The 24,802-nt window shown below is 44.1% G+C and overlaps 4 protein-coding genes across 7 annotated transcripts; 3 read left to right on the top strand and 1 right to left on the bottom strand.

Annotated features, from left to right (window-relative positions):
• Nucleotides 1–1,425: 1,425 nt before the first annotated feature.
• On the top strand, nt 1,426–7,427 carry LOC101760226 (putative nuclease HARBI1). 4 transcript variants are annotated; one of them, XR_002676619.1, is made up of 4 exons: nt 1,426–1,734; nt 2,043–3,470; nt 4,057–4,146; nt 6,915–7,427. XR_002676619.1 is itself a non-coding variant. In XM_004957896.3 (3 exons), exons 1-2 carry the CDS (start codon nt 1,719–1,721, stop codon nt 3,419–3,421), a joined length of 1,395 nt encoding a protein of 464 aa, XP_004957953.1. In that variant the 5' UTR covers nt 1,426–1,718; the 3' UTR covers nt 3,422–3,470; nt 4,057–4,326. The 4 variants fall into 4 exon arrangements, 1 of the variants encoding a protein (XP_004957953.1); XR_002676618.1 differs by having other exon boundaries at nt 6,910–7,427; XR_002676617.1 differs by lacking the exon at nt 6,915–7,427 and adding an exon at nt 4,257–4,347.
• A 5,451-nt stretch (nt 7,428–12,878) lies between these two features.
• LOC111256252 (60S ribosomal protein L38-like) lies at nt 12,879–14,553 on the top strand. Its single transcript, XM_022823963.1, has 3 exons — nt 12,879–13,027; nt 13,146–13,329; nt 14,246–14,553. The coding sequence occupies exons 1-3, from the start codon at nt 13,025–13,027 to the stop codon at nt 14,266–14,268; spliced, it is 210 nt and encodes a 69-aa protein (XP_022679698.1). The 5' UTR covers nt 12,879–13,024; the 3' UTR covers nt 14,269–14,553.
• Nucleotides 14,554–14,815: 262 nt separating this feature from the next.
• LOC101759406 (peptide chain release factor PrfB1, chloroplastic) lies at nt 14,816–17,884 on the top strand. The gene is made up of 7 exons (XM_004957894.3): nt 14,816–15,096; nt 15,289–15,366; nt 15,479–15,699; nt 15,964–16,167; nt 16,738–16,953; nt 17,078–17,264; nt 17,402–17,884. Exons 1-7 carry the CDS (start codon nt 14,949–14,951, stop codon nt 17,692–17,694), a joined length of 1,347 nt encoding a protein of 448 aa, XP_004957951.1. The 5' UTR covers nt 14,816–14,948; the 3' UTR covers nt 17,695–17,884.
• A 2,208-nt stretch (nt 17,885–20,092) lies between these two features.
• On the bottom strand, nt 20,093–21,034 carry LOC101767808 (F-box protein At5g03100). The gene has a single exon (XM_004959676.1). It carries the CDS (start codon nt 21,032–21,034, stop codon nt 20,093–20,095), a length of 942 nt encoding a protein of 313 aa, XP_004959733.1.
• Between the last annotated feature and the right edge of the window lie 3,768 nt (nt 21,035–24,802).

Here is a 24,802-nt window from a genome sequence, read left to right as displayed (position 1 = left end):
TATTATTGAAGCTTGTGGTAATCATGATTGTGCATCTAATATAGCTAAATGCATAAAAAATGTATGATTACATTTTTTATGCATTTAGCTATATTAGATGCACAATTTGGCTCAAGCTAGCGTTTAACCAATTGATTAGTTTTTCATATGGATATGTACTAAAATGACTTGTAATGTTTTTTTTAGTTTGTTGTTTTTAAGTTTAAATTTTTCCACTATTGGCCCTATAACCTTAATTAAATTTATCTCTATATATATGCATATATTCAATCATACTGACAAAGGGGAACACTGATATCGACTGTCAAAACCACGATAGATAATTTAAATAGATGATTTTAGTGACCAAGCGGAAAAAATTGTCTTGAATTAATTTCTTAGCATTGCATGCATGCTAATTAATACATCTGGTGTAAATATTTGGTGATATGTTTTCAGGGTTTGACATTGACCGAGAAGTGAGATCAAGCTGACACTATTGGAATGATTTTATTTCAACTGAATCTTAACGTGGAGCTAGCTAATATGGAGGAGGGTGCACATGGCTTGTGAATTTCGTTCACAAACATTGAAGGTTATACTCACTCAACTTCAGATGCATATGTATGGGTGGTTCACTTCAGAAGAAGAAAAAAAGTGGTCTAGCTGTGCCAAATAGGTAATGATTAGACATTGTTGACAAGAATAATGTATAGAACAAATGGTCATGTTTCTGTAAGATAGTTTTGTTCCACTTTTAACTAGGATAAAGTTGCTTCTCCAATAAATAAAACTCGCATTTGTACTTTCCAAAGTATTTTCAGTTTTTGCTGTCGTTAGCTATGTAAGTGTACTAGAAATAAAAGATTCACACACTTGACACCAAGTTACATCCTTCAGTACAGATACACTAAAAAACATGGCTATAAATTGCATTGAAATGAAGTGAAACAATGCTGAGTTCAACAGATATAGGTAGCTAGGTGCAGAATGACGTGTGATCACAATTATTAGCTTGATAAATTTAGCAATTTTCCCTTGTGAAACATACGTTAGCAATCATTTTTTGTATCATGAGATCCGAGTTATAATGTATGTATGCTCATATGCTTTACAAAGCAATGCTTTATTTTGTTATTGGCCTCGTGCATATATATCCAGTAGTGTTTAGCTAACGAACTTGATGACCAGATTGAATTATGCGTATATATATCCAGTTCAAAGTCGGAAACTCAAACACTGATGCTTTGTTAAGAATTTACTTCATTTTTGTAGTGGTGATTGGTGAAGCACTGATTTCTTTTTTTTACTAGATCGTAGTGGTCTAGATGAAGCCTGGGCCCTTTTTTGGTGGGCTATGTGTTCTGACTGCTGAGGCATAATATTTGCTGGGCTGGTGTTGTCATGTTGGGTTGGGCCGTCTATAGAAGAGCGCCCGCCCCCTCTCTTGGCTCTCTCTCCCCAGTCCCCACCACACTCGCGTCTCACCGCCGCCGGCAGGTTGCGCCGTCCAGTGGCAGTCCCCCCGTCTCCGCGCCGCCACCCAACCCGTGCGCTCGCCACTGCCAGCCGCTTGTCCTCCTCCGCGACCGACGTTGCGCGCTTCACTTCTTCGTTAGCCGGTGCCGGGCGGCGCTCCTGCCCCAACGGCGAGGTGCGATCCAGTCGGGAGGAGGAATTTGCCTTTCCATCGCCGTCTCCCCATTCCCCAAATTACACCCGCCGACCAATCTCCACTGATGAGCGGCGAAGCAGGTTATCCTTCTTCTCCTCGTTATTGTTGTGGGATTATATCTGATTACGTTCAACTTCCGAGGTTAAAATTTCCACCAAACTGTCGAATCAGATTATAGGATGGGTTAGGCTGGCGTCCAATTACTTGCCATCTGCATATTTGGTGGACCTTTTTGGCCAGGAAAGATTAAGGATTTGTATCACTTTTCACCTTAGCCACGTCTAGGGTTATCTCCTGCTTGAACAAGTGAACCCCTTAATCATTATATTTCCTCCTGCCTTAAGAAAATCATGTATGTTGAAATATTTGTCACTGTTTATCTTTGTAGGCATGTCCCATCAATCAGACACTTCATCCTGCTCTGATGATTCCGAAGATAGAAACACCGTCAACCCAACAGGCATATACACTATGGAAGAATTCATTGCTGAGCACTGTGTCCTGCACAATTTACTTGAGCGGATCAGTGTGAAGATTCATGCCAAAATCAAAGCACGGCAAGCTGGTAAAACTGGTACGTCTCGCCGCCGGACTGGTTTTCATAGGAGAGTCATAGAGAGAGATCACGGAGAGGGTCATCAACGGCTTGTCACTGATTTCTTTTCTGAAGATCCAGTCTATGATGAAAAAGTATTCAGAACAAGGTACCGGATGAGTAGACCCCTCTTTCTACGTATTGTCCGTGCGCTAGGTGAGTGGTCCCCCTATTTCACCAAGAGGACTGATATCTGCTATCGCCAAGGGCTGTCACCTCTGCAGAAATGCACAGCGGCAATTCGTATGTTAGCTCGTGGCTGTGCGGCAGATGCTGTGGACGAATATGTGCAGATTGGTACAAGCACAGCAATGGAGTGTTTGGAGCGGTTTGCAGAAGGGGTGATTGACAAGTTTGGCGGAGAATACTTGCGAGGCCCTACTAGTGCTGATATGCAGCATCTACTACAAATTGGTGAAGGCCTTGGCTTCCCTGGCATGTTGGGAAGCATTGGTTGCATGCACTGGGAGTGGGAAAATTGCCCTCCTAAATGGATGCGTCGTCTTAATCATAGTGATCACGGCTTTGCCACATTTATTCTTGAAGCTGTTGCTTCACAAGATCTCTGGATATGGCACGCTTCTTTCAATGCTGTTGGCTCCATCAATGACATCAGTGTTCTCAATCAATCACCGTCGTTTACTCAAGTCTTGAAAGGACAAGCTCCCCCGGTGCAATTTTCCATCAATAAGAGTCAATACGATATGGGATACTACCTTGCTGATGAAATTTACCCAGAATGCACTGTATTTGTTAAGACAATACCCTTCCCTCGAACTGAAAAGGAACGATTGTTTGCTAAACATCAAGAAGAGGCAAGGAAGGATGTTCAGCGCGCATTTGGAGTCCTGCAATCTCGTTTCCCCATTGTTCGTGGTCCAATTCGCTTTTTCCAACGAGCAACTCTTGGGAAAATCCTGCAAGCTTGTGTCATACTCCATAACATGGCAGTTCAGGATGAGAAAGACATGGCAAGTACTTGTTCTGAACCAAATGAAGCTTCAGGTATAACGGCTGTTTTACCATCAAACATCAAAACTGGGCCTGCCAATTGCTTAACTAATGTACTCCAGAGAAGTGCCCCTGTTTGTAGTCAAGCAACACATGGCCAGCTAAGAAGGGATTTAACTGAGCATATCTGGCAGCAGTTTGGGCCATTTGGCGACAAGTAAAAAAGATCTAGTATTAGTGTACGAAGTCATGTCGCTTGGTTGGTCACTGGTACGTATCTTGTCCTAGTTATCTATTTAAAATTCATGTTGTTTAACTTCATTTATAAGTAGCTAAGCTATGTTGAATTTTTGCATTAGCATCTTGAAAAAGATTAGGTTTGGAAATTAATTCAAACTGGACCTTGAAACTGGATAAATTTAAATAACTTTAATGCTGATCATTCTTCAAGGTTTGCTTTCAAGCAAATCAGGTCAAATTGTTCTGTCAGGTGTGCTCGATCTCTAATTTGAGTATTAGTGCCCCTTCTCGGATGTAGAGAAACACATTCAACCAAAGCACACTAGCTTATGTTGATATCTTTGATGCTTCCAACTGGGGAAAAGGAAGATACATGTTTATATATTATTATTATCTCCTGCAGTGCTGGTTATCCATCAATTTTTTTGACATCTATGTGCTGCATCATATATAAGACAGAAAAGGCTAGATTACTTCTTCAGTAACAATAATAATCTTTTAAAAAGTGTAGCCTTTCACTAGTCTTTCATATGCTGTTATGAAAATTATCAAAGTGTGCAAGAGAGCATTACGTTGCTCGTATTAAGATTGTTGTTATTGCCATTGTCTTGTGCAGGCTATAATTAGCTGTATAAACGGCTTTTTTTTTGGGGGAAAAAAGGCTGATTGGCAGGATACAATCGTAGAGAGACTTTTGAATTGTGAGGTACCATTACAAGCTCAATATATACGAGTGTTATTCTGTTCGTTGAAATTGTTCGTTTGGAAATTTCCCGAAAAGCTAATTATAGGTTGTTCTCTCCATCGGAACAATAGGGCCGTTATGCTTATTACTAAACTTGTTGAAGAGATGAAATAGAACCAAGGTCTATCTTTTTGACTTCAATCGGAACTTCTCTTGACCCAACGACACGTTGATCTAGTTTCCATCGGAGCTACAAGGGACTGTTTAAACTGATTCATTTCTGTCTATAAGCTCCCAGTGCATCATAGGAACTAGAAGTGGGAGAGAGGGGATGTGATGATTGAGGTTTTGAATAAGACGGATTTTCGCAAGAGAACCAAATCCAAGTTGGTGAAGATCATGATTTGGGCTGGCATAGTAGTTATTACCTTTGCAATTGCGGTTCGAATCTATCCGATCTTTATCTTTTTGCTCAAAGAACGAATAAAACCTCTTGTTGAAGCCCTTTATGATAAGCTTCCCTGAATTTGGGAAGTTTCTCTTTCACGGTATTAGGTTGTGGGTTTTTTTCTACCAATGGCGGCTTTCCCTTGACCGCCCCCATGGGGGTGGTCCACAGGGTTCATAACTGCCCCTCTTACTACGGCGCGTTTACCTAGCCCTTGGGGTGCGTATTGTTTGTTGACCATAACTAATGAGCCCAGTTAGCATAGGGAACATATACTTTGTATTGACTAAAATATATACTTTGACTTTCATGTGCTAGAACTTTAGCTCATAAACATAAAAGTAGGGTACGAACTTTTATGCAACGATTGGGTTCGGTATTTTTAGAAGAATTTTTGAGACGTGGCATCTGACCGAACTATCAATTCTGCCACTGGAAATTGGGTGGAAAAAACAAATGTCTTGTTTTTTCTGTAAGAGATAGCGTTATTCTTCAAAGGAATCTTCAATCTGCACAAGGAACTCTGTACCCTTGCTGTAGTCTATTCTATAAAGATTTCACTAAGGGCCTGTTTGGTTCCTCTTGCTAAAGTTTAGCAGCTAAATTTTGCTAAACTTTAGTTGCTAAACTTTAGCAAAAGCTGTTTGGATACTCTTGCTAAAAGGCATTTCATGACTGTAAAAAGACCTATCTACCCTTATTAAAGGTGCGCAGGAGGGGGGAGACAAGCAATAAATGAGGGGTATAGGTTGTCCAGCCCACCTTTTAGCAAGTTTTAGCAACCAAAAACTTGCTTAAGTGCTAAACTTTAGCAACTCAACTTTAGCAAGGTTTAGCAAGGGTGTTTGGCAGTTTAGCAGCTAAAAGTTGCTAAACTTTAGCAACTAAAGTTTAGCAGGGTGGAACCAAACACCCCCTAAAGCATCATGCTTCTGAAGTAAAGGATCCTCTTCTTCTCCTAGCTGATTAGCCTGCCATACCTGAGTTATCTGGTACAACTGAACATTGGGATAAGCCTCAAGGGTAGGTCTGATTTTGTTCTCTTCTAGCTAGACACCAAAATTATGCATGATATTTTGTTAGAACTTGTAGTGGTATCTAGCCCCTGTGGTCACATATTTTGTTGAGGTCTGATTTTGGTTCTCTTCTGGCTTGTGGTTAAATTTATGAACAAGTCTCCACCTCAACTTAACTGGAAAGGTGCTGTATTCGTACATCTTGTCCAAGAGCAGAATTACACACGGCTCATTTCACGGTAGATGGCCCATGGAGCAGGGCTTGCTTACAACATGCACACATTCAGACACCTGTAAGTTTTAATTCCAATGAGCTTATCAATGCGGATTTGAAGCAATATTGGTTGCTGGCATCAAGGAAATGCGTTCCACTACCACAACGTGCTAAGTTAGCCCAGAAATCCAGAATGGACCAAAATATTAATTAGCTTGGCTAACCTTTAACGATCAATCGATCTCAAAAAAAAAAACGATCAATCAATTCTGTCAACACTTGAGATTTTGCATTTTGGCTCCAGCTCCACGGCAGCCACCAGCTATAGATGTCCGATCGAGCAGGCCGGCATAGCTGGCCACCTCGTGTTTCATTTTTATTGTGACGATTATTGCCAATCTTGTAGCAAAGGAACGGATGGAGTAGAAAAGGCCGGCCTCCAGCTAGCTTCATTTGCAGCAATTTACTCGGTCGCTTCAATCCCATGCGATTCGTACGTCTTTTGCTAAACTATGTATACCATGTGCTAGGGATAATTGCAATTGCAACTCGACGCACATGGGATGGGACTCGGAAGAGTGGACTTTGATATATATATAGCGTGTAAGCACGTTGGCTCAAGTAGAAGCATCGATCAACAGAATTAATTGAACCTATAAAAGGAGCACGCCTGAAGCAAGCACGCGCGTGCTTATAATTAGTTTATATGTAATTCGGCAAATCTGAGCCTATAAAAGGCCCACCCACGTACCCACCTAGCATCGATCGCACATCCAGCTTGCCAACATACACAACACACTAGCATTATTATCGCCATACGTGCAGTAGCAACACACGCACAAAATTGAAAGATGGCCAAGCCCTGGAAGCAGCAGGCCCTGATTCTGGTGGCGGCGCTGCTCCTGGGGCTCTCGCTGCCAGTGCCAGGCAGCGCAGCCCCGCTGGAGGAAGCTTGTTCCAGGGGTCTTGAGCAGTTGCCTCGCATCTCCATGGAACGATCATGTATCGGAAAAGTATTTGATGGCTTCAGTAGGATTCGTGCCACCTCTGAGGAAGATGTTCGAAAAGTGCTGTGACGCGCTAAAAGATATCATTTTTTAATCCAGCGAAGACTGCGCTTGCAGTCTTGTGAAGGCATTTGCGCAGAGGAACATCGACGTCGCTAAAGTATGCGAGCTAGGTATGACCAAAGAAGCGTGCCAGGCCAAGGCGGATGCCGAGAAGGCAAAGGCGGATGCCGAGAAGCAGCAGGCTCAGCAGCGGGAGGCCGAGCTGAGCAAGCTCGGTGCCTGCGACAGGTTGTTCGAGCGGCTGGCCGCCGGCGAGCGGACCGAGATCAGCCGGGACAAAGACCTCATGGCGTGCCGTCAGGAGATGAAGACGTGCCCGGCCGACTGCCAGGGGAAGCAGTGATGACCAGCTCCGCGCGCCGCCGAAGAACCGGGTCATCTGTTTCATTTCCCGCTAATTAATAATTTCACTGCAGGCTCAAGCGGCATCGTCGCACTGGCTTTACTTCCTTCCTTCCTTTTTTTTTTATAATTGCTTCCTTGTTTAATTTATTGCGGTTTCAAATGGTGTGGTGTTTTTTTGTTGGACTATTCAGCTTGTTGGTTTGAGTTGATTATTACTGTGTTTGTAACTTGCATTGTTATGAACCCGGCCCCCTCTATGATATAAATTTGATTGTTTCATTCCACCAGTTTGTTTTACTACTCATGGTAATTGCATGTTCGATCCTGCTGATGCTAAGATGGATAAGATGTGCATTATTGACTCAGTATGATCAGCAGCATCAATGATTAAGAATAGAAATTCTCATTCAAATCGCCGGAAAAGAACAATACACATTGGGAAATTATTCAAACTGGAACAATGAAAAAACGCCATTGGTTGGCAAGGGAATTCGTGTTAAAAATGCAGAGTGCAAGACAAACGATCATGTCATTTAAAAACGAGAGCACTCGCCAAAATAGAATGTAATAAAAAAACGGATGGTTTTTCTTGCTAAAATTTCTGAGTGTTTCTGCAAAAAAGATTATCATCTGAGGAAACACTGATATATACACGTGATCACGATGCTTGATCGATCTTACTAAAATCAATGAGCTCGCATCACGGTAAGGGAAAGGAATCTGTACTCGGGAAATGAACAAGTGCTTGATCGATCTTACTAAAATTAATGAGCTCGCATCACAGTAAGGGAAAGGAATCTGTACTCGGGAAATGAACAAGTGATTACAGTTCACCAGCTCAAGAGTTTGACATGTACATAGTTTATTCTGGCAAATGGAGAAGGCCTCCAAGCTAAGGGGAAAAGGAACAAATATTCAGAAAGTATAGGTTGTATCATTACGTCAGCATCAATCTGCTTGATATAGCCCATGAAAATCCTATCAACGGGAATGAAAAAGGTATATGTCCTATATTTTCGTATATCTTATACAAGTACGTACATCTTTTTGTTAACATGTTATCATCAATTGTCATAATTGAAATTTTGTTGCATAAAGTCAAAGAAGTATCTCATATCAGTATCCTTCAGAGGAATCTCTCATTCCCCCCAGAGTCCACTTGGGCTACGCGGCCTAGAAAGAAAGAGGCCCCGCGGTATCTTGGGCCGAAACCGAACCGAACCGAGCTGGGCTTGGCACTGAGCTCGCTTGTTTTTTAACTCACCTCGTCCCCGTGGGCCATCTTGCGCTCCTGCCTCGCCGCACGTCGGCCGGTCGCCGTCCCTGGCGGCCCCTAACGCTGTCCGCCGGAGCATCCTGCTTCTCGTCCCGTGAGTCCGTGACCAGACATAGGATTGCGCTGATGCCGCCTGTACCGGTGACGGGGCTAAACCCTAACTAGCCCCTCGGCTTGTGCGACTGTGCTTCCTCCGCCGCTAGCCGCTCCTCTTCCTCTCCAGCCACCGTCGCTCTCGGCTCGCCGCGCTTCTCCGTAATCCGGTCGGCGCTGGTGCCTGAAGTCAGTGAAAGGGTGATCCAGCCGGGACCGGCCATTTTGCATTTGACTTCTAGTCCTTGATGGGCGGTGAAGCCGATAACCATTTTTTCTACATTTAATTCTCGTGGGATTATGTCTGGTCCAATTCCACTTTCCGCCTGTTTTGCTTCAGATTTCGATTAGTTGTATTAGTTATTGTAGTGTCCATTTACTTATTTAGTTGGCTTGCGCTGAACATTACTGTCACAGCTTCAGTAGCTGATGAATTAGATTAGACACGGTATTGGGATCATTTCGAGAATGATGGGGTCGTATTAAGGTTATACTAGTATACTAATGGTAGCATAGCATTCGTAAAGCGCATAGAGATTTACATTTTCTGTGTAGTGTATCTAGGCAATTTGGAAGTATAATCCATAGTCTACAGAATAAGGGCCTATGCAAGCATGGATGGTGGATTAAGTTCAGGGGCAGTGTGATCTTTATAATGTTGGCTATTGCACAGTTGTTGATTATCCTTTCTTTTCAATACTCAACTGGTTCAAATACAATTGCTTGGAGAATAGTAGCATATAGATTGCAAGTAGGAGGTAACATGATGATAATTGGCCAATCTCCAGAATCTGGATATGAGTTTGTATTGATTGATTGCACATGCACATAGAAGGATTTGCTCATTCCTTTCTAGCAAACAATTTTGCTGCCTACCTTCATTCACATTTGGGATCATCGGAGCACGGCACTTGTTCATGCGAAACATTAGCCATTTGTTTAACTTTGCAGGTATGCCCCATCAATCAGACACGCGTTCTTGCTCTGATGATTCTGAAGATAGTGACACCATTGACCCAACTGACATATACACCATGGAGGAATTCATCACTGAGCAAGGTGTATTGCACAATTTTCTTGAGCGGATCACCGTGAAGATTCAAGCCAAAATTGAAGCTCAACAAACTGGTACATCTTGCCGCCGGAGTGGTACTAGGAGGTTTGTTGGAAGATATCATGAACAGGGCCATGAACGACTTGTGGCTGATTTCTTTTCTGAAAATCCAGTCTGTAACGACCAACTCTTCCGAACAAGGTACCGGATGAGAAGACCCCTCTTTCTACGTATTGTCCATGCCCTAGGTGAGTAGTCTCCCTATTTCACCAGAAGGAGAGATGGTTTCTATCACCAAGGGCTCTCACCTCTGCAGAACTACACAACGGCTATTCATATGTGAGCTCATGGATCACCAGCAGATGCTATTGATGAATATGTACAGATTGGAGCTGTTCGTGGAAGGGGTGATTGACAAGTTTGGTGGTGAATATTTGCGATTGCCTACTAGTGTTGATTTGCAGCATCTACTACAAATTGGTGAGGACTGTGGCTTCCCAGGTATGTTGGGAAGCATTAGCTGTATGCACTGGGAGTGGGATAATTGCCCACCTAGATGGATGCGCCAGCTTAATCATAGCGATTATGGTGCAGCCACAATGTTTCTTGAAGCTGTTGCTTCACAAGACCTCTGGATATGGCATGGTTTCTTCGGTGTTGTTGGGTCCAACAGTGACATCATTATGCTCAATCAACCATTGTTGTTCACTGAGGTCGTGAAAGAGAAAGCTCCTCAGGTGCAATTTTCCATCAATAAGAGACAATATGATATGGGCTACTATCTTGCTGATGGGATCTACCCAGAATGGACTGCATTCGTGAAGACAATACCCCACCCTCAAACAAAAAAGGAACGATTGTTTGCAAAATATCAAGAAGAGGCAAGGAAAGGTACCCAACAAGCATTTGGAGTCCTGCAATCACATTTTCCCTTTGTTTGTGGCCCAACACGTTTTTTCCAACGAGCTACTCTTGAAAAAATCATTCAAGCTTGCATCATACTCCATAACATGACAATTCAAGACGAGATAGACATTGCAAGTGCTTATTTTGAACCAAGCGAACCTGCAGGCACATCTGCTATTCTACCATCAAACATCAACAATGGGCCTGCCGATTGCTTTGCCACTGTACTCCAGAGAAATGATACTATTTGTGCTCAACCAGCAGAAAATCAAATATGTGGGGACTTAATTGATCATATTTGGCAGAAATTTGGGCCATCTGGTGATGAGTGAAAATAAGTCTTCCTAGTTTAAATTTATTGTCATATCCTATGGTGGATCATTGGCATGCCTCATGTTAATCTTATTTAAATTTCATTATCTTTGCCTTAATTTATAATTAATCAATTTTATGTTTAGTTAATGATTCAAAAGTATATTTTGGGACTAACTAAAAATGTACCATGAAACTAATAATATGAGCAACTTCCTTCCTGATCTTATTCCAACACCCATCATAATTCCAATATGCTTTGAAGCAAATCATATCATTTTTTTTATGCTGCAGATTGATCTGTCAGTTACCCTCCACCTCCATCTGTAACTTTAGCTAGATTTGATTATTTGCTCTTCTACTGAAGTAATTATGGTGTTTTCAAAATTTTAGAGAAACATAGTCAACCAAAGCATAGTAGCATAGGTTTCTACCTTGATGCTTTCATCTGAGGAAGATGTCATCATGTGTTCATGACACATGGCATCTACAGGATCATTATTCCACTAATTGTATTTCAAATCTACATGCTAACCACCAGTATATAGCCATATAGGAACAATGTTCTGCAACTATATTCATGTGTTGTCATCCTGAGCAGAACATTCAAACCTATTGAGTTTACAATATACTCCCTCCGTCCCAAAATACTATTTGTTTTGACTTTTTTAGGGCTTTTGATATGTATCTAGGCATGATATATATTTAGATGCATATCAAAAGCTATGTACCTAGAAGAGCTAAAACGAATAGTAATTTGGGACGGAGGGAGTATTATTTTAGCTTACAATGCTTAATCTTTTTTAATGTAGTTGGCAGTCATTTTTACTATGCTTACGGTGCTTAATCTTTTTTAATGTAGTTGGCAGTCATTTTTACTATGCTTACAATGCTTAATCTTTTTTAATGTAGTTGGCAGTCATTGTTACTATCTTTGTTTAATGCACGCTACAATTGCCAACATAGACCACTTCTTGAAAGATATGATTGTGAGCTTATATTACCTACATAGAATGCTGAAATTATAGGCTAGCTTGCAGAGTTTCAGGGATGTACATGTACCGTGTCACTGAAATATATGCTATGACTTACTGTAAAAGTAAATGGTTTCATTTATGTGATCTTTCCTTTGTATAAGAACTTTGAAGCAGTAATGTTGTAGGCAAGAGGGAAAGATGTTACTATGTTTTTGTCTTAAAAAAGCTAGTTCAGGCCGGCAACAGGTGTTTCATAGACCCTCGGAATTCAATGATATAACAGTTACGCTGTAAGAATCTTTGGTGTATCAATGGATACAACTGGCTACATTCTGTGACCAAATGGCCGTGCTCCTTAGCCTGATTGGTTTGTTGCTAAAAGTTTGGCATGCCAAAGTTTTGGCTGCCAATATTTTAGTAAGATAAATAAGATAGGTTGGCAAATTTTGGCACTCAACCAAATAGTGGCCAAAATTTTGACTTGCTAGTAGCAAACCAATCAGGGCCAAGAAGTCTAAACTGTGAATTTTCCTTGCTCTCTTCCCATGTAGATAATACTCATCGATCATCACTGTTCTGTTACCATTCATGACCTTGCACCTTGCAGAGTTTACTCACGTAGTCACGTGACTAATTCCTTCAGCACGAACAAACTAGGCTGGAGTTTTTTTAAAAAAAAATAACTAGACTGGAGTTCTCAACAACGGTTTTCTGTGTTATTACTTTATTAGTCTGGTTCCGATTCTTTTGTATATTGGTCTTTGCTTCTTCCAAGTGCTCTTCCCTGCTGAAAATCGGGTGTGCATCTTACAAAATTTTCAACATGGTCTAATCGAGTTCTTGATTTTTCTTGTTCACAAACTCCTTATGACCGGGGTGACAATTTTTTTACTTGGGTTGCACAAAATTTTAAAGCGCAAGTCATAGAGCCATAGAGGTAAAGCAGTTCGTACTTTTTTTAAGAAAAAGAAAAGATAAAAGAGTAGACGTGTGCATAGAAGAACACTCTATTGGGCTGGCCTGCTGGATGGACCATGTGGAACTGGGCCTGAGGGTAGCCCATACAAGGCGATCTCGCTCCAGAATCCCCTCTCTGCTATCCCCTCTCTTAACCCGTCCGCCGCCGCCGCCGCTCAGTTCTCCGCGGGTTTGTTCGCATCAGCAGCGTCTTCCACCCGAGCTGCCACCATGGTGAGACCACCTCCCCCTCTTACGCCACGCGCGGAAGATTGGCCGCCCGCTTGAGCGCCGGCAGGATGATGGTTGCGTTTGCTGACTCGTTCGCGATTTTTTCCCCTTTTCTCGGCAGCCGAAGCAGATCCACGAGATCAAGGACTTCCTGCTGACGGCGCGGCGGAAGGACGCGCGGTCGGTGCGGATCAAGCGGGCCAAGGGCGCCGTCAAGTTCAAGGTGCGCTGCTCCAGGTACCTCTACACCCTCTGCGTCCACGACGCCGACAAGGCCAACAAGCTCAAGCAGTCGCTCCCGCCAGGTCCGTGCTCCACTGCTCCTCCCATGACCCCCCCGCATCCATCGGCTGCTGCACCTTTCGTTCGTTTTGCTTGCTTGCCAGTCGACTGTGTCTGTCCGGGTGGAATCAGATGAATCATTTACGGACGGGTGTAGGCCATGTTGCCGGTGTGCGAGATCGATAGGGGTAGCGGTGCCTAAACGACTGAATACCTGTACCTGATGCTTCGGGTAATTTGGCGAAGAAAAAGCTATACTTGATCGGCATACTGGGCTGTTGCTGGTTGGATGCGAAATCCTGGTAGTTTCATGTATACATTGACTCGTTCTATTTGTGCGACATACGAATTTGATTGAGCCCATTTGTCTGAGACATTCAGTATAATGACAATTACAGATAAATCAGTGGATAGTCATATATGTTATTCTGGATAGTCTAGAATCTAGATCTTCCTATTTATATAGCCTGGAATCTTTTTTTCATTCTGATGGCTTGCAGTTATCATGGCTTGTCACCGGATACTTGATTTGTTGTCAGTGTACTACACAAATAGGATGATCGGTCAGTGTGCATGATCTTCTGCTAGTTTGTTGCTGTCATTGTGTATGACATAATGCTTTCTACCTATGCATGGCTACTGTAACCTTGGACTGGTGTTTATCCTACTATTAGTTCAGACTATTGTAAGTTTGTAACTATAAAACCTTGGTCTGAACAAATTGTGCAGAATATATTTATAGATTCATGCTGCAAATATGATAATACTGTGCACATGTTTTGTGAATCCTGAAATTTACATGTTCTGCATCATGCCAAGTCATTTTGATGTCAGGTCTAGTGTTCTGAATCTATTTTATTACTTATATGGTTTATGTGTGTACAATTTGCAGAGTTGCCCCGCTTTACACATACTGATTGTGATTTTCCCTTCTTGCAGGCTTGAGCGTTCAGGAGATTTAAGTAGCAAGCCAGAATATGCCCTGTGCTGTTTCAGAGATGTTTCAGAGATGTGTCTTCCGCCAGTATTGCTTTAGTATAATGCATAGGTGGCTTAAACCATGTTTGAACGAATTATGAAGTTTGAGTTTGAAAAGTGTAATGTTGGAAGTGGTGTTTTGGACCTATGATCCTGTGGTGTAATGGTACTCCCCTGTGGAGAAGATAACGGCCTATCATATTGTTCTAAGTCTGAATTTTGTGTCCCCTTTTCAGATTTCTGCTCTGTTCCAAATTCTGAGTTGCCCATCATAATTTATAAGTGTACCTGCAAGCTGCGGGTGGTTGTTCATGCTATATTTTTGTGAAAAATTTTGAGCTAAACGTTTGTTCAGTGAATCATATGCATGTATGTTTTGAAGTTCTGCTACGCGCAATGCTCTTGAATGGATTAAGAATTAAGATGAAAGAATTAAAAAAAGGAGGGAATAAGTTTCAAATACAATTTAATATTTTTTCTATTAATAGTTTAATATCAACCGTCAGATCCTTATCACTTTAATCCCTCCCTCCCCCAATCCTTTTCGGCTAGCCGCTGCGAGCCTGCGACCTCGCCGCTCCTCCGCGACGCGCCTCCTCCGTCCTCCCCCGGCGTCCCTACCCGTGCGTGGCCCTGCGCCGACCCCGACGCGTCTCGCAACGGCATGGTTGACTGCCCGCGGCTGCTTCTGCCGGCCGCGCGGGTCGCCGCCGCCGTTCACTACCCCCGCTGCACCGCTCGCAGTAGCTTCAACCCGGGGCGCTCCCCCTTCTCCGTTTGTTTCAGCCGCCGCCGCCGGAACCCTATTCCCGGTGAGTCTGTCTCCTCATTCCCTCGTGCAAGCAAGCATATGCAATCGGGTTCATGAAATTGCTGCAACCAAACCTCTTAATTTCAACAAGATTAAAATTAGGATTAGTTCGAGAGAAGAATTACAGCTGGTGATTTATGCGTTAGTTTTCTTATACTCTGGATGAAACGTTGACAGACTTGGATCAACACAGTGCAATCTGCATCCGCTGGGACCGGAAGCCAGTCGAGCGTTGCAGATGAACCGGAGGCTGCCGAATGGGCCATGCAGGGTAACTTTTCTGCTAGCATTCTTCATTTGGTGCATTTGCTAAGAGTAAGACCACTTATTGTTATGGTACATAAATGCACCGGATTCTACCAATAGCTTTGAAAAACGTGCAGATTTCTACGCTTTGCGGAAGGAGGTTGAGTTGGCTATAGAGCGCGTAAGTGAAGTCAGGCAGTCTGCAGGTTTGGAACAGCTTAAGGAGGAGATCGCTTCGCTCGAGAAGAAGTCAGCAGATAGTTCTTTGTGGGATGATCCTTCCAAGGCCCAGGAGATACTTGTTTCTCTGACGGAGCTCAAAGACAGAGTCAAGCTTCTCAACGATTTTAAATCACAGGTTTGAGCATTCATGGCATTGATGATGAACTGAATGTACTATTTCACAGTTCCTATGATAATAGTGATGACACATTTGTAGCACCTACATATTTATGCAATTCATAATAATTAATTAACAAAAATAAGAATCTACTGCATATGTCCCAGCAACTGTTCTGAATTGTATATGCTATCACTTTTGGTGGAAGAAGAATGACGTATGGCAACAATTTGGCATGAACACTACTAGTTCTTAGTTGTAGTGGTCCTTTTGTGCTTGTAGGTTGAAGAAGCTGAGACCATTGTGAAGCTTACTGAGGAATTAGATTCCATAGATACTGGTCTTCTTGAGGAGGCTTCAAATATTATAAAGTCATTTAATAAGGCATTAGATAACTTTGAGACGACACAGCTGCTTTCTGGACCATATGACAAGGAAGGTGCTGTAATTAATATTTCTGCTGGTGCTGGTGGCACTGACGCTCAGGTAAGCCTTCACTATGTTTACATGTTTTCTTTGTATAGTTGAAGAATACTTCTTACTTAAACTCACTTTCCTTAGGCACGGTGGTTGTATTCACTAACAAAGATTGAACACTACAGTTAGTTTTTAAGATCATATGTATTAGTCATTAGGTACTTTGCGTAGGAAGAAATTAAGCCTGTTACTTTCTTTTTCTTTGTATCACCAACTATTCAATTTTGCAATAGCTTCCCTATGCAAACCTGTTCTCATAAAAGGGTTGTCATGATACCATGAAGAGACACTGATGAAAGAAAAACTAGTCCACAGATGTTGGAAGTTTAGCTGTTTTCGAAAGTACAAACAATGAACCATGATACAGAGATCGCATTCTTGATGGCTATTCCATGCACTAGGCTACTGGCTTGCAATATGTACATCATTATTTGTTACATCTATGCTATGTATGTAGACATGTAGTTACGTACTGGTCTCATGTAAGAATGGCAATGACTGGATTTTTCATTCGAAAGCATGTGTTTGCTTACACAAAGTGTGCTTGCATTCTGTTAAAACTTTGTTTGGTCTTTGCAGGATTGGGCTGACATGTTACTAAGGATGTATGTAAGATGGGGAGAGAAGCAGCGTTACAAGACAAGAGTAGTTGAGAAATCACCTGGTGAAGAGGCTGGTATAAAATCAGCAACAGTTGAACTAGAGGGAAGATATGCCTATGGCTATCTCTCTGGTGAGAAAGGGACACACAGGATTGTCCGCCAATCACCATTCAATGCTAAAGGGCTTCGGCAGGTAATATTTTCATTTCACAGTTCTAGTTCAGTAAATTTATCAACACTTTTTCATGAGCTAAAGGGATAAGACTACCATTCCTTTCCAATTCTTAGTTTTCTTCTATATGTACTACTTTATGCAGACAAGCTTTGCTGGTGTTGAAGTTATGCCTCTTCTTCCGGAAGAATCCATGGCTGTGGAAATACCTGAAGAGGACCTGGAGATAAGCTTCACAAGAGCTGGAGGTAAAGGAGGCCAGAACGTGAACAAGGTGGAAACGGCTGTTCGCATGGTCCATATTCCTACTGGCATTGCCGTTCGTTGCTCAGGTATCATTTCAGACCAGCTTGCATCACATATGCTGAACAATTACACAATCACTCTTCTTTGTTATACGAGAATTGGAAGCAACTGCAGGTTATACGAGATAAACCTGACGTTTGTTTTGCGATGCCCAACTTTGCAGAGGAGAGGAGTCAGCTGGCCAACAAAATAAAGGCTCTCAGCCGGCTCAAAGCGAAGCTGCTGGTGATCGCGGAGGAGCAGCGTGCATCGGAGATCAAGCAGATCCGTGGTGACATGGTGAAGGCAGAGTGGGGGCAGCAGATACGCAACTACGTCTTCCACCCCTACAAGCTCGTCAAAGACGTCCGGACAGGGTGCGAGACTTCAGACATCACCGGCGTCATGGACGGCGAACTCGATCCTTTTATCCGAGCGTACCTCAAGTACAAGCTCACTGCAGCAGCTTCTAGCTGATGTTGAGAAACAGAGCAAACAAGCGACTGTCCCCTATGCAGTATCATCCATTTTTGGTGCAAACACCATCGCTTTTTTTCCCTTTTCTTGATGTAGCAGACTTTCATTCATACTAGTAGCATCTTATTTATTTCTTGATTTAGGAATCGTAACAGATAAAACCAAAATAGAATCGTGGTTTCCGCCTTGACCCTGAGTCTTTTCTCTGAAGATTGCGGATGGTTTTAGTTGCACTTCAACATTCAACACCATGAATCATTCATAAATTGTTTTTTTTTAAAACGTAAACCGGCCTATTGCTAGGTTTCTATTAAATAATACACGAGAGTTTAACAAGGCCTGGCCAAAGCATGTAGAGAAAAGAGCTGTACAAAAAAAATTATAAGAAAGACTACTCCTCGAACACCCAATCTTCACTCCATAGCTGCCGCGCCTGTGAATGTCGATCCAAGTACAGCACATTTGTCAGCGATTTTACATACTGTATGTTATTAAAGTTGATATTGTCCTTGAAAATCATGCGTCCGAGTTGGTTGTCGAAGTTTTCGTAGCGGTGGTGGAAGCTCTTCCTTTCGCTGCCGAGATATCCAGTAGCAACACGTCGACATTGGATTTGACGGGGAAAGATGCTCGTTGAAGCATACCGGCCGGGGAGACACGTAGCGCATTCCAGGTTCCAGCTGGCACCACACACAAATATTAGTATTCCGGATTATGGTCAGCATGCCTGAATCTGACCAAAATCTTCATCACGCAAAACGTGTAGCTCGGGAAGCCATTAAACCGTGGAGGATGCTCGCAGAAGAATTTGACGGAGCAGCAGTTTATACCTGCCAAGTCATGTTCACGTCGAAACAGGACTAGGTACAGAGTACTATTCACCAAAACATGATAATGTTTGTCACAAGTCAGTTGGTACTACAAACTTCCAATAAATAGCACCAGCAATCATGCCAAATAAACAAAACGCTAACACTCTAATACCACTAATTTAGTGGTGTGATCCCCAATCACCATCACAGAACAAAACCAATCGCGGGTTACTCCTAGTGGTAGCTTCCTTTGACTTGAGGTGCTAAGTAAGTTTGGATCTCATGACATTCGACTCTTCAATACCACTACAACAGTGTCTGTTGCGTTTCGATCTCCCATCTTTCTCCACCATATTTACCTGGCAATTCAACATGTTCTGGTCCATGTGAGCTCTTTCCTCGGAACAGTTTCCCAGTATCCTCCCACCAGAGGGAATTGAGCCTTCATCTTCGTCCCAATGGAATCCATATGTCGCAGCAATTGTGGAAACGACATAGGCATCCTCTTGAATGCTGGTGATGTGGCTCCAACGCAGCACACAGGACTGCCATTCATACCTTGCCTTACTTGAGGAAACAATGCTATAGATATCCTCTCGAGTGCTGGGCGTGCAACCCCAACCCCAAACAGAACATCAGCAAGCTCCATCTCACAGTCTGTTCCCGTGAACCCGCTGATCCTTATCTCTCGAAGCGAGCCTAGTTCCAGTTGATCTCTACATGCTTTCCATCCTCGTTATTCTGATAGATCAATTCGGAGGGGGGTTTGTAAACTTCATTGATCAAACCAGCACATAGAATCCAAATATATGTGTGAAATTACTTCTAATTTTAGTCTACTTACATATACAATGCACGTCACTAGAGATTATAAAAGGAGAAATTTGATAGGTTACCAACAAAAAAGGACTAAACGAGGTGCCTATCGTTTATATATCTTTCCTATAATAGCATTTTGTTTTCCAAGCTTTATCTTCAAAAAGGTGCTACTCTACATGGTGAATCAAAACGAAGTAATTGATGGAATTCAGGAAAAAAATCATTATGATTGAAATCTTTTAAGGAGAAAAGAACTCGCCACTGCCAAAGTAACCTATCCCATAAAGCAATGTACTATGAACTATGAAGACATCGATACTTACCGGAACCCGTAAGATACTCTGGATCCAACCTTGAAAACTGGTGCAGCATTGACAGGTCAATGTGAAGCCGTGTCAGGTTGGGACATCGCTTGAGGAATGAGAAGATAATTGGGGCAATGGGACAGTTGATAAACCTCAAAATCGCAACTAACCGCAGGGAGAGTACCCTGATGTTAGGAAGCTGCGGTACATGGTCCAACTCCTGCGCTAGAGAGTACCTCAAAATTAGCATCAGAAAAAACATGTGTCTATATGAGTCTGGGCTACAGAGCTAGAGTACCTTAGCTTAAAAGCTCAGAAGTCAGAACACAAACTTAAACACGTGCTGATACCTCTTGAGTTAGCATGGATGGAGTAGTGAAGTCTGGAATGTCAATGCAAACACTCAGATGGATGGCACTCGAGCACATCTCCAGTAACCGCACAGCGCTGGTCGACCCGAACTCATTCCCGGGCAAGTAGAAAAGGAGACCAGACAGACACCGGATGCAATGACTGCCGTTCAGGAAGCTGAGGTGCTTCGGCACTCGGCAGAAAGCTGGACCAACCGACAACCTCAAGCCTCGGCGCCGAGATCTCAACCACGGTGTAAATGCCCCACTGCGACACAGATCCAAAGCAGGAGTGCACACCCAGCACCCGGAGATTAGCAGACACCACCTGCAGCTTGTTAAAGCTCTCGACGCGATCGACCACGAGCTCCTCGAGCATGTCCAGGTGGAGCACGAGCGGCCACAGGCGCAGCCCCCCGCCTGCAACCAGCCCCCCACTCACCTTGCTAAGGAGCAGCTTCCTCAGCCGGGGGCAGCACGACGACAGGAATTCCCCGAGCGGGCGCACGCGTTCCTGCAGACGCACCCTCGAGAGGCTCAGCTCCGTCAACGCCCCGAACGACGTCGGTGCGTCGGGCCCCGGGAGGACGAGCGGGCCGTGCTGGAAGGAGATGCCGCTCGGTACCAGGGTAATCGACTTGGCTCTCAGGCCGCGGGGGAGGGTCAGCGGGCACAGCGGCCCCGGCGCCATCACCGAGACCGAGACCGATGAGACGACGCGCTCCATGGCGTCGCGGAGCCACGCGGTGGCGGCGGCGGGGCCGAGGTTGGACTCGCAGCCGAGGGTCACATTGAGCGCGGGGACGTCGGGCGCGCCGTACCGCGCGAGGACCTCGCGCGCGAAGCCGAGGAACCGGTCCTGGAGGCGCTCGTCGGAGAGGTTGAGCGCTGGTGCGTGGGCCCAGGCGCGGAGCCACCGCCTGGAGAGCACGGACGAGCGCACGGCGTCCGCGGCAGGGAGTACGGAGAGGACGTGCTCGAGGATGCCGTCGGGGAGGTCGCTGAGCCGGTCATCGCCGCGGCCGCCAACTGCAACCTTACGGTTTCCGGCCATCCCGCGTCTCCCTGTTTGGTGGGTGGATAAGAGAGGGGCGGGCGGCGGCCGCGACAAATGGAGCTGCGGTAGGGTTCCTTCACGCCGGCGACGCTGGTGGGAAGCGAGGCCAGAGGAGGGAGAGAGGCGACACGCCGACGACGACGCGGCCGCGCGGCGCGAGGGTTTTCGTTCGTTCGATTCCGGGGATTGGAGGACGGCGTGGGGAGAGGAGGAGAGCGAGCCAGGCTGTAGGCTGGCAAGGATGTTGGGCGGCCTTTTCGACAGCCCACATATAGAACGAGACGATACAGGCCTCGTTACACAAAGTGCAGTTTCGGCCCACTATAGAATCGTGAATCAGTTACATTTCCGCCCAACTTCCAGCTTGCGCTGCTTTTCCCCGCCTCGCTCGTCGACTCGCTTCTCTCCCTCTCCCTCTCCCTCTCCCTCCCCGAGAACATATCCTGTATGTACTCCCACCCCTTCGTGTACTCCCGTACCCCCGCGAAAAAAAACCAACCAAACAGTGTATGTAAAATTCAACCAAAATTATGGATGGATAGTGACATAAAAATCTAAGTTTATGCAAAATTTGAGATGCAACAAAAATCTATGCAAGGAAATAAAAAAAAGTGAAATCAGCATCTGAATAGTGCGAGTTGCATCTGTTCATCTCTGGACCTGCATTCGTGACAGTAGAACCTTTGTTTTTTTTTCTTGCACAAATTTTTGTTCATCCTCAATTTTTGCATGATTTGAAAGATAACGAGATGCATCCATTCATATTTTTGGGAAAAAAAATTAATGCATGTTTAGAGGTGCATTTGCAGGTTGGGAGCACGGGACCAGTGGGAGCACCAGATACATTCTCCCTCCCTCCCCAATCGGTACACTGTACACAACAGCGTCGGTATGTAACTGATTCCTGATCTCGCTGGCGGACCCGGATCTGGTGGACCTTGCCGTACGTCATCGCCATGGCTGTCGTCGTCTCTCTCGCTCGTCTCGCCCTCTATCATCAAAAGAGAAAAAGCGTCGCGCAGCGCCGTCGGTCCAGATCCAGCATGCGGAGCCCACTCGCCGGCAACCCTGGGCCCGTGGCGCACCCTCGCGAGGAGGACGCCGTCGCCGTCGATGCCCTCGCTCGCGCAGGCGCAGCTGTTACTCGCCTGTATGACGACGTGAAAAGAAAACAGTGAAGGCGAGCACAAAGCCAAGCCTGAAACGCTTGATGAACGGCGACCTGTCGTTCAAAGCAAAAGGGGGGCATCCATCAGCAGCCTGGGGCTGCCTGTCGCAGTTGCTGTTGCAATTGGTCAACCATAACATATTAACATTTATTTCAAAAAAATAACATATTAACATTCCCAAGATTATAATTTATAACCCGTTCCGCCATTCGTTTATTACTGGCTATGGAAAAGAATCACTGGGGCATTGCTTGCCCATAACACAAGCAACAGGTAAATCGATGCGATCCTAATCTTGTTTACTAGCAAGCGCATGCTGCTGTACAGTTTTGACCTGACGAGCAACAGGTACAGACAAAGGTGTTTGCTTCAGTTCAGACACATGACACCACAGCCAGAGCGACTAGTCGTAGCTAATGCTCCAACACTGCATTGATAGATCTGCCCGCTTTTAAATTTTAGTTTTACGGTCAAGAATCCACTGACAGCGCTTTGGGGGCGCGAATTCCGAGGCCTTCATGCATGGGCACGTCACCGATGGGCCACCGTACGTTTCCATCACCTGCAAGTAGCAGATGAACTAGTGGCTTGGCTGATGGTCACAAGCCTAGGTGGACCAACGTTGTCGCTGCTGCTGCTACATGCATGGTACTAGTCCACCTGCGCGCCCATGCTTGTTCCTTTCTGCTCCTACTTCAGAGTTCAGAGCCCTGGGCAAGCAATGTTTTGCTAGGCAAATTACGACCAATCTAAACTCTACAATTTTATACAATTTTATTGTACAGTTATCAAGATCGAGAACTAGGTACATGTACCAGCGGAGTGTTACAGGGATGAAACTACTCTCACATCTGATGAAACTTTCCTCATAAATAATCTTACTAAATTAGCAAAATTACTAATGTGACATAAAATTTAATACCTATGGAACTTTTCATGAAACTAACTATCTTTGATCCCGTCCCAAGCAACATTAATTGGTCTCTTTTTGGGTCGTTCGGCCACGGAGCCTGCTCTTAATTATCCCCAGGATGCTTTCCTTCACTAGTGATTGCCCTTCGTGTGAGCATGACCTTTTTTGGGGCTTTGGGCATTGGGTACCAAGCCAAGCATGGTCGCTTCTTCTTGTTTTATTAGGACTTGCTACTGCTGAACTACCACTAGTGCTTGTGTAATTTTGCAGGGAAATGGTCTCTTGACAGTTCAGTACTACGCCACTGAAGTCGTGCAAGTTTATGTCGGTCAGGTTCATCCATTCGGTATTTGACTATTAAGACGGCATTTGCGTGATATACGTATCCCCATACCGGACAACACGAGTGTGATCTAAGGAATCACACTTATTAATTGGATCATTATAGTTTATACTTCCTTCGTCCAAAATGTAGATTATTTTGACTTTTCTAAATATATAGATTTTGCTACGTATCTAGAAATAATATATATTTAGGTGCATAGCAAAAATTATATATCTACAAAACTTAGAACGGCCTATAATTTGAAACGGAATGAGTAACTGATTGAAGTTCTAGTACCTCCATAACTAATTTTCTCTAATCATCTTTATTTGATTTGGTCAAGGCTCGCTACATGTCAGCTGAATAAACTTAGCTTAGGGTTGCAACATACTAAGTGCTAATATGTAGTAGTGCTAAACAAGTAGACCATGGTGGTAATGACGCTACTTATTGAGTGATCAGTTCAGGAATTGTATATCGCTCGAGGTGCTGGAAAATTCATTAGGATCGAATTGACGATCTGGACCATGCATGGAATCACGGATTAAAGGTGTGGTGGTTCCTAAAAGAAAAGCACGCATGGTATCGTCATTGTCCCTCGGCAATCATGGAGTTTTGATAGGGTTTTTGCGTGCGTTTCCCCAAGCGGAGACCAGGCGAAAGGCAGCGGCAGAGAGCAACATTTCGCCCCACCAGTACTCAACTCGCCGTCTTTCTCTAATTCGTCCCCCTAACACGGTAAGCAGACGTACCGATGTATAGTTTTTCTATACACCTAACTAGATATAATATAGGTTTAGATGCATACTACTGCCTCCATTTTAAATATAGTTTGTTTTGACTTTTCTAGGTATATAAATTTTGATATGTATCTAGACATAACTCTAAATAATTTAGGTGCATAGCAAAAACTATGCAATTAGAAAACTCAAAACGATCTACATTTTGAACTAATTTAAAAAAAAAAGTAAAACAACCTAAAATTTAAAATTTAAAATAGATAGAGTGCCAACCATTGGAGTGCTGAGTGCAGGACTGGAAGGTGGAAGCACACCGGCAATGCCAAGCGTGGTGCAGACGTGCAGTGCACTGCCCCATGCTGTAGGCACGCCTGGCTGCTATTCCTGTTCTCCTGACCTGCAGAGTAGTTTCTACCGGCAGACTCTGCACTTGAGCTAGTGGCCTAGGCTCGAGCCCTACTTGCAGCCTCGGCTGCATCACGCACATCACTACGGGGGTGTTTGGCAGGGAGGGGCTAAATTTTAGCCCCTGTCACATCGGATGTTTGGACACTAATTAGGAGTATTAAACATAGTCTAATTACAAAACTAATTGCACAACCCCTAGGCTAAATCGCG

This window comes from Setaria italica, chromosome II, assembly GCF_000263155.2.
Source record: "Setaria italica strain Yugu1 chromosome II, Setaria_italica_v2.0, whole genome shotgun sequence".
NCBI classification, from domain to species: Eukaryota; Viridiplantae; Streptophyta; class Magnoliopsida; order Poales; family Poaceae; genus Setaria; species Setaria italica.
Note: the sequence above shows the minus strand (reverse complement) of the source record. Positions and strands in the feature narration are given on the sequence as shown.

Coding starts and splice junctions, on each gene's coding strand:
- LOC101767808 (XM_004959676.1), bottom strand. CDS start 21,034: ATGGCCGGAAACCGTAAGGTTGCAGTTGGCGGCCGCGGCGATGACCGG.
- LOC111256252 (XM_022823963.1), top strand. Junction 13,330..14,245: donor CAAGCAGTCGCTCCCGCCAG/GTCCGTGCTCCA, acceptor CCCTTCTTGCAG/GCTTGAGCGTTCAGGAGATT.
- LOC101759406 (XM_004957894.3), top strand. CDS start 14,949: ATGGTTGACTGCCCGCGGCTGCTTCTGCCGGCCGCGCGGGTCGCCGCC. Junction 15,097..15,288: donor CCGCCGGAACCCTATTCCCG/GTGAGTCTGTCT, acceptor GGATCAACACAG/TGCAATCTGCATCCGCTGGG. Junction 17,265..17,401: donor CATTGCCGTTCGTTGCTCAG/GTATCATTTCAG, acceptor CCAACTTTGCAG/AGGAGAGGAGTCAGCTGGCC.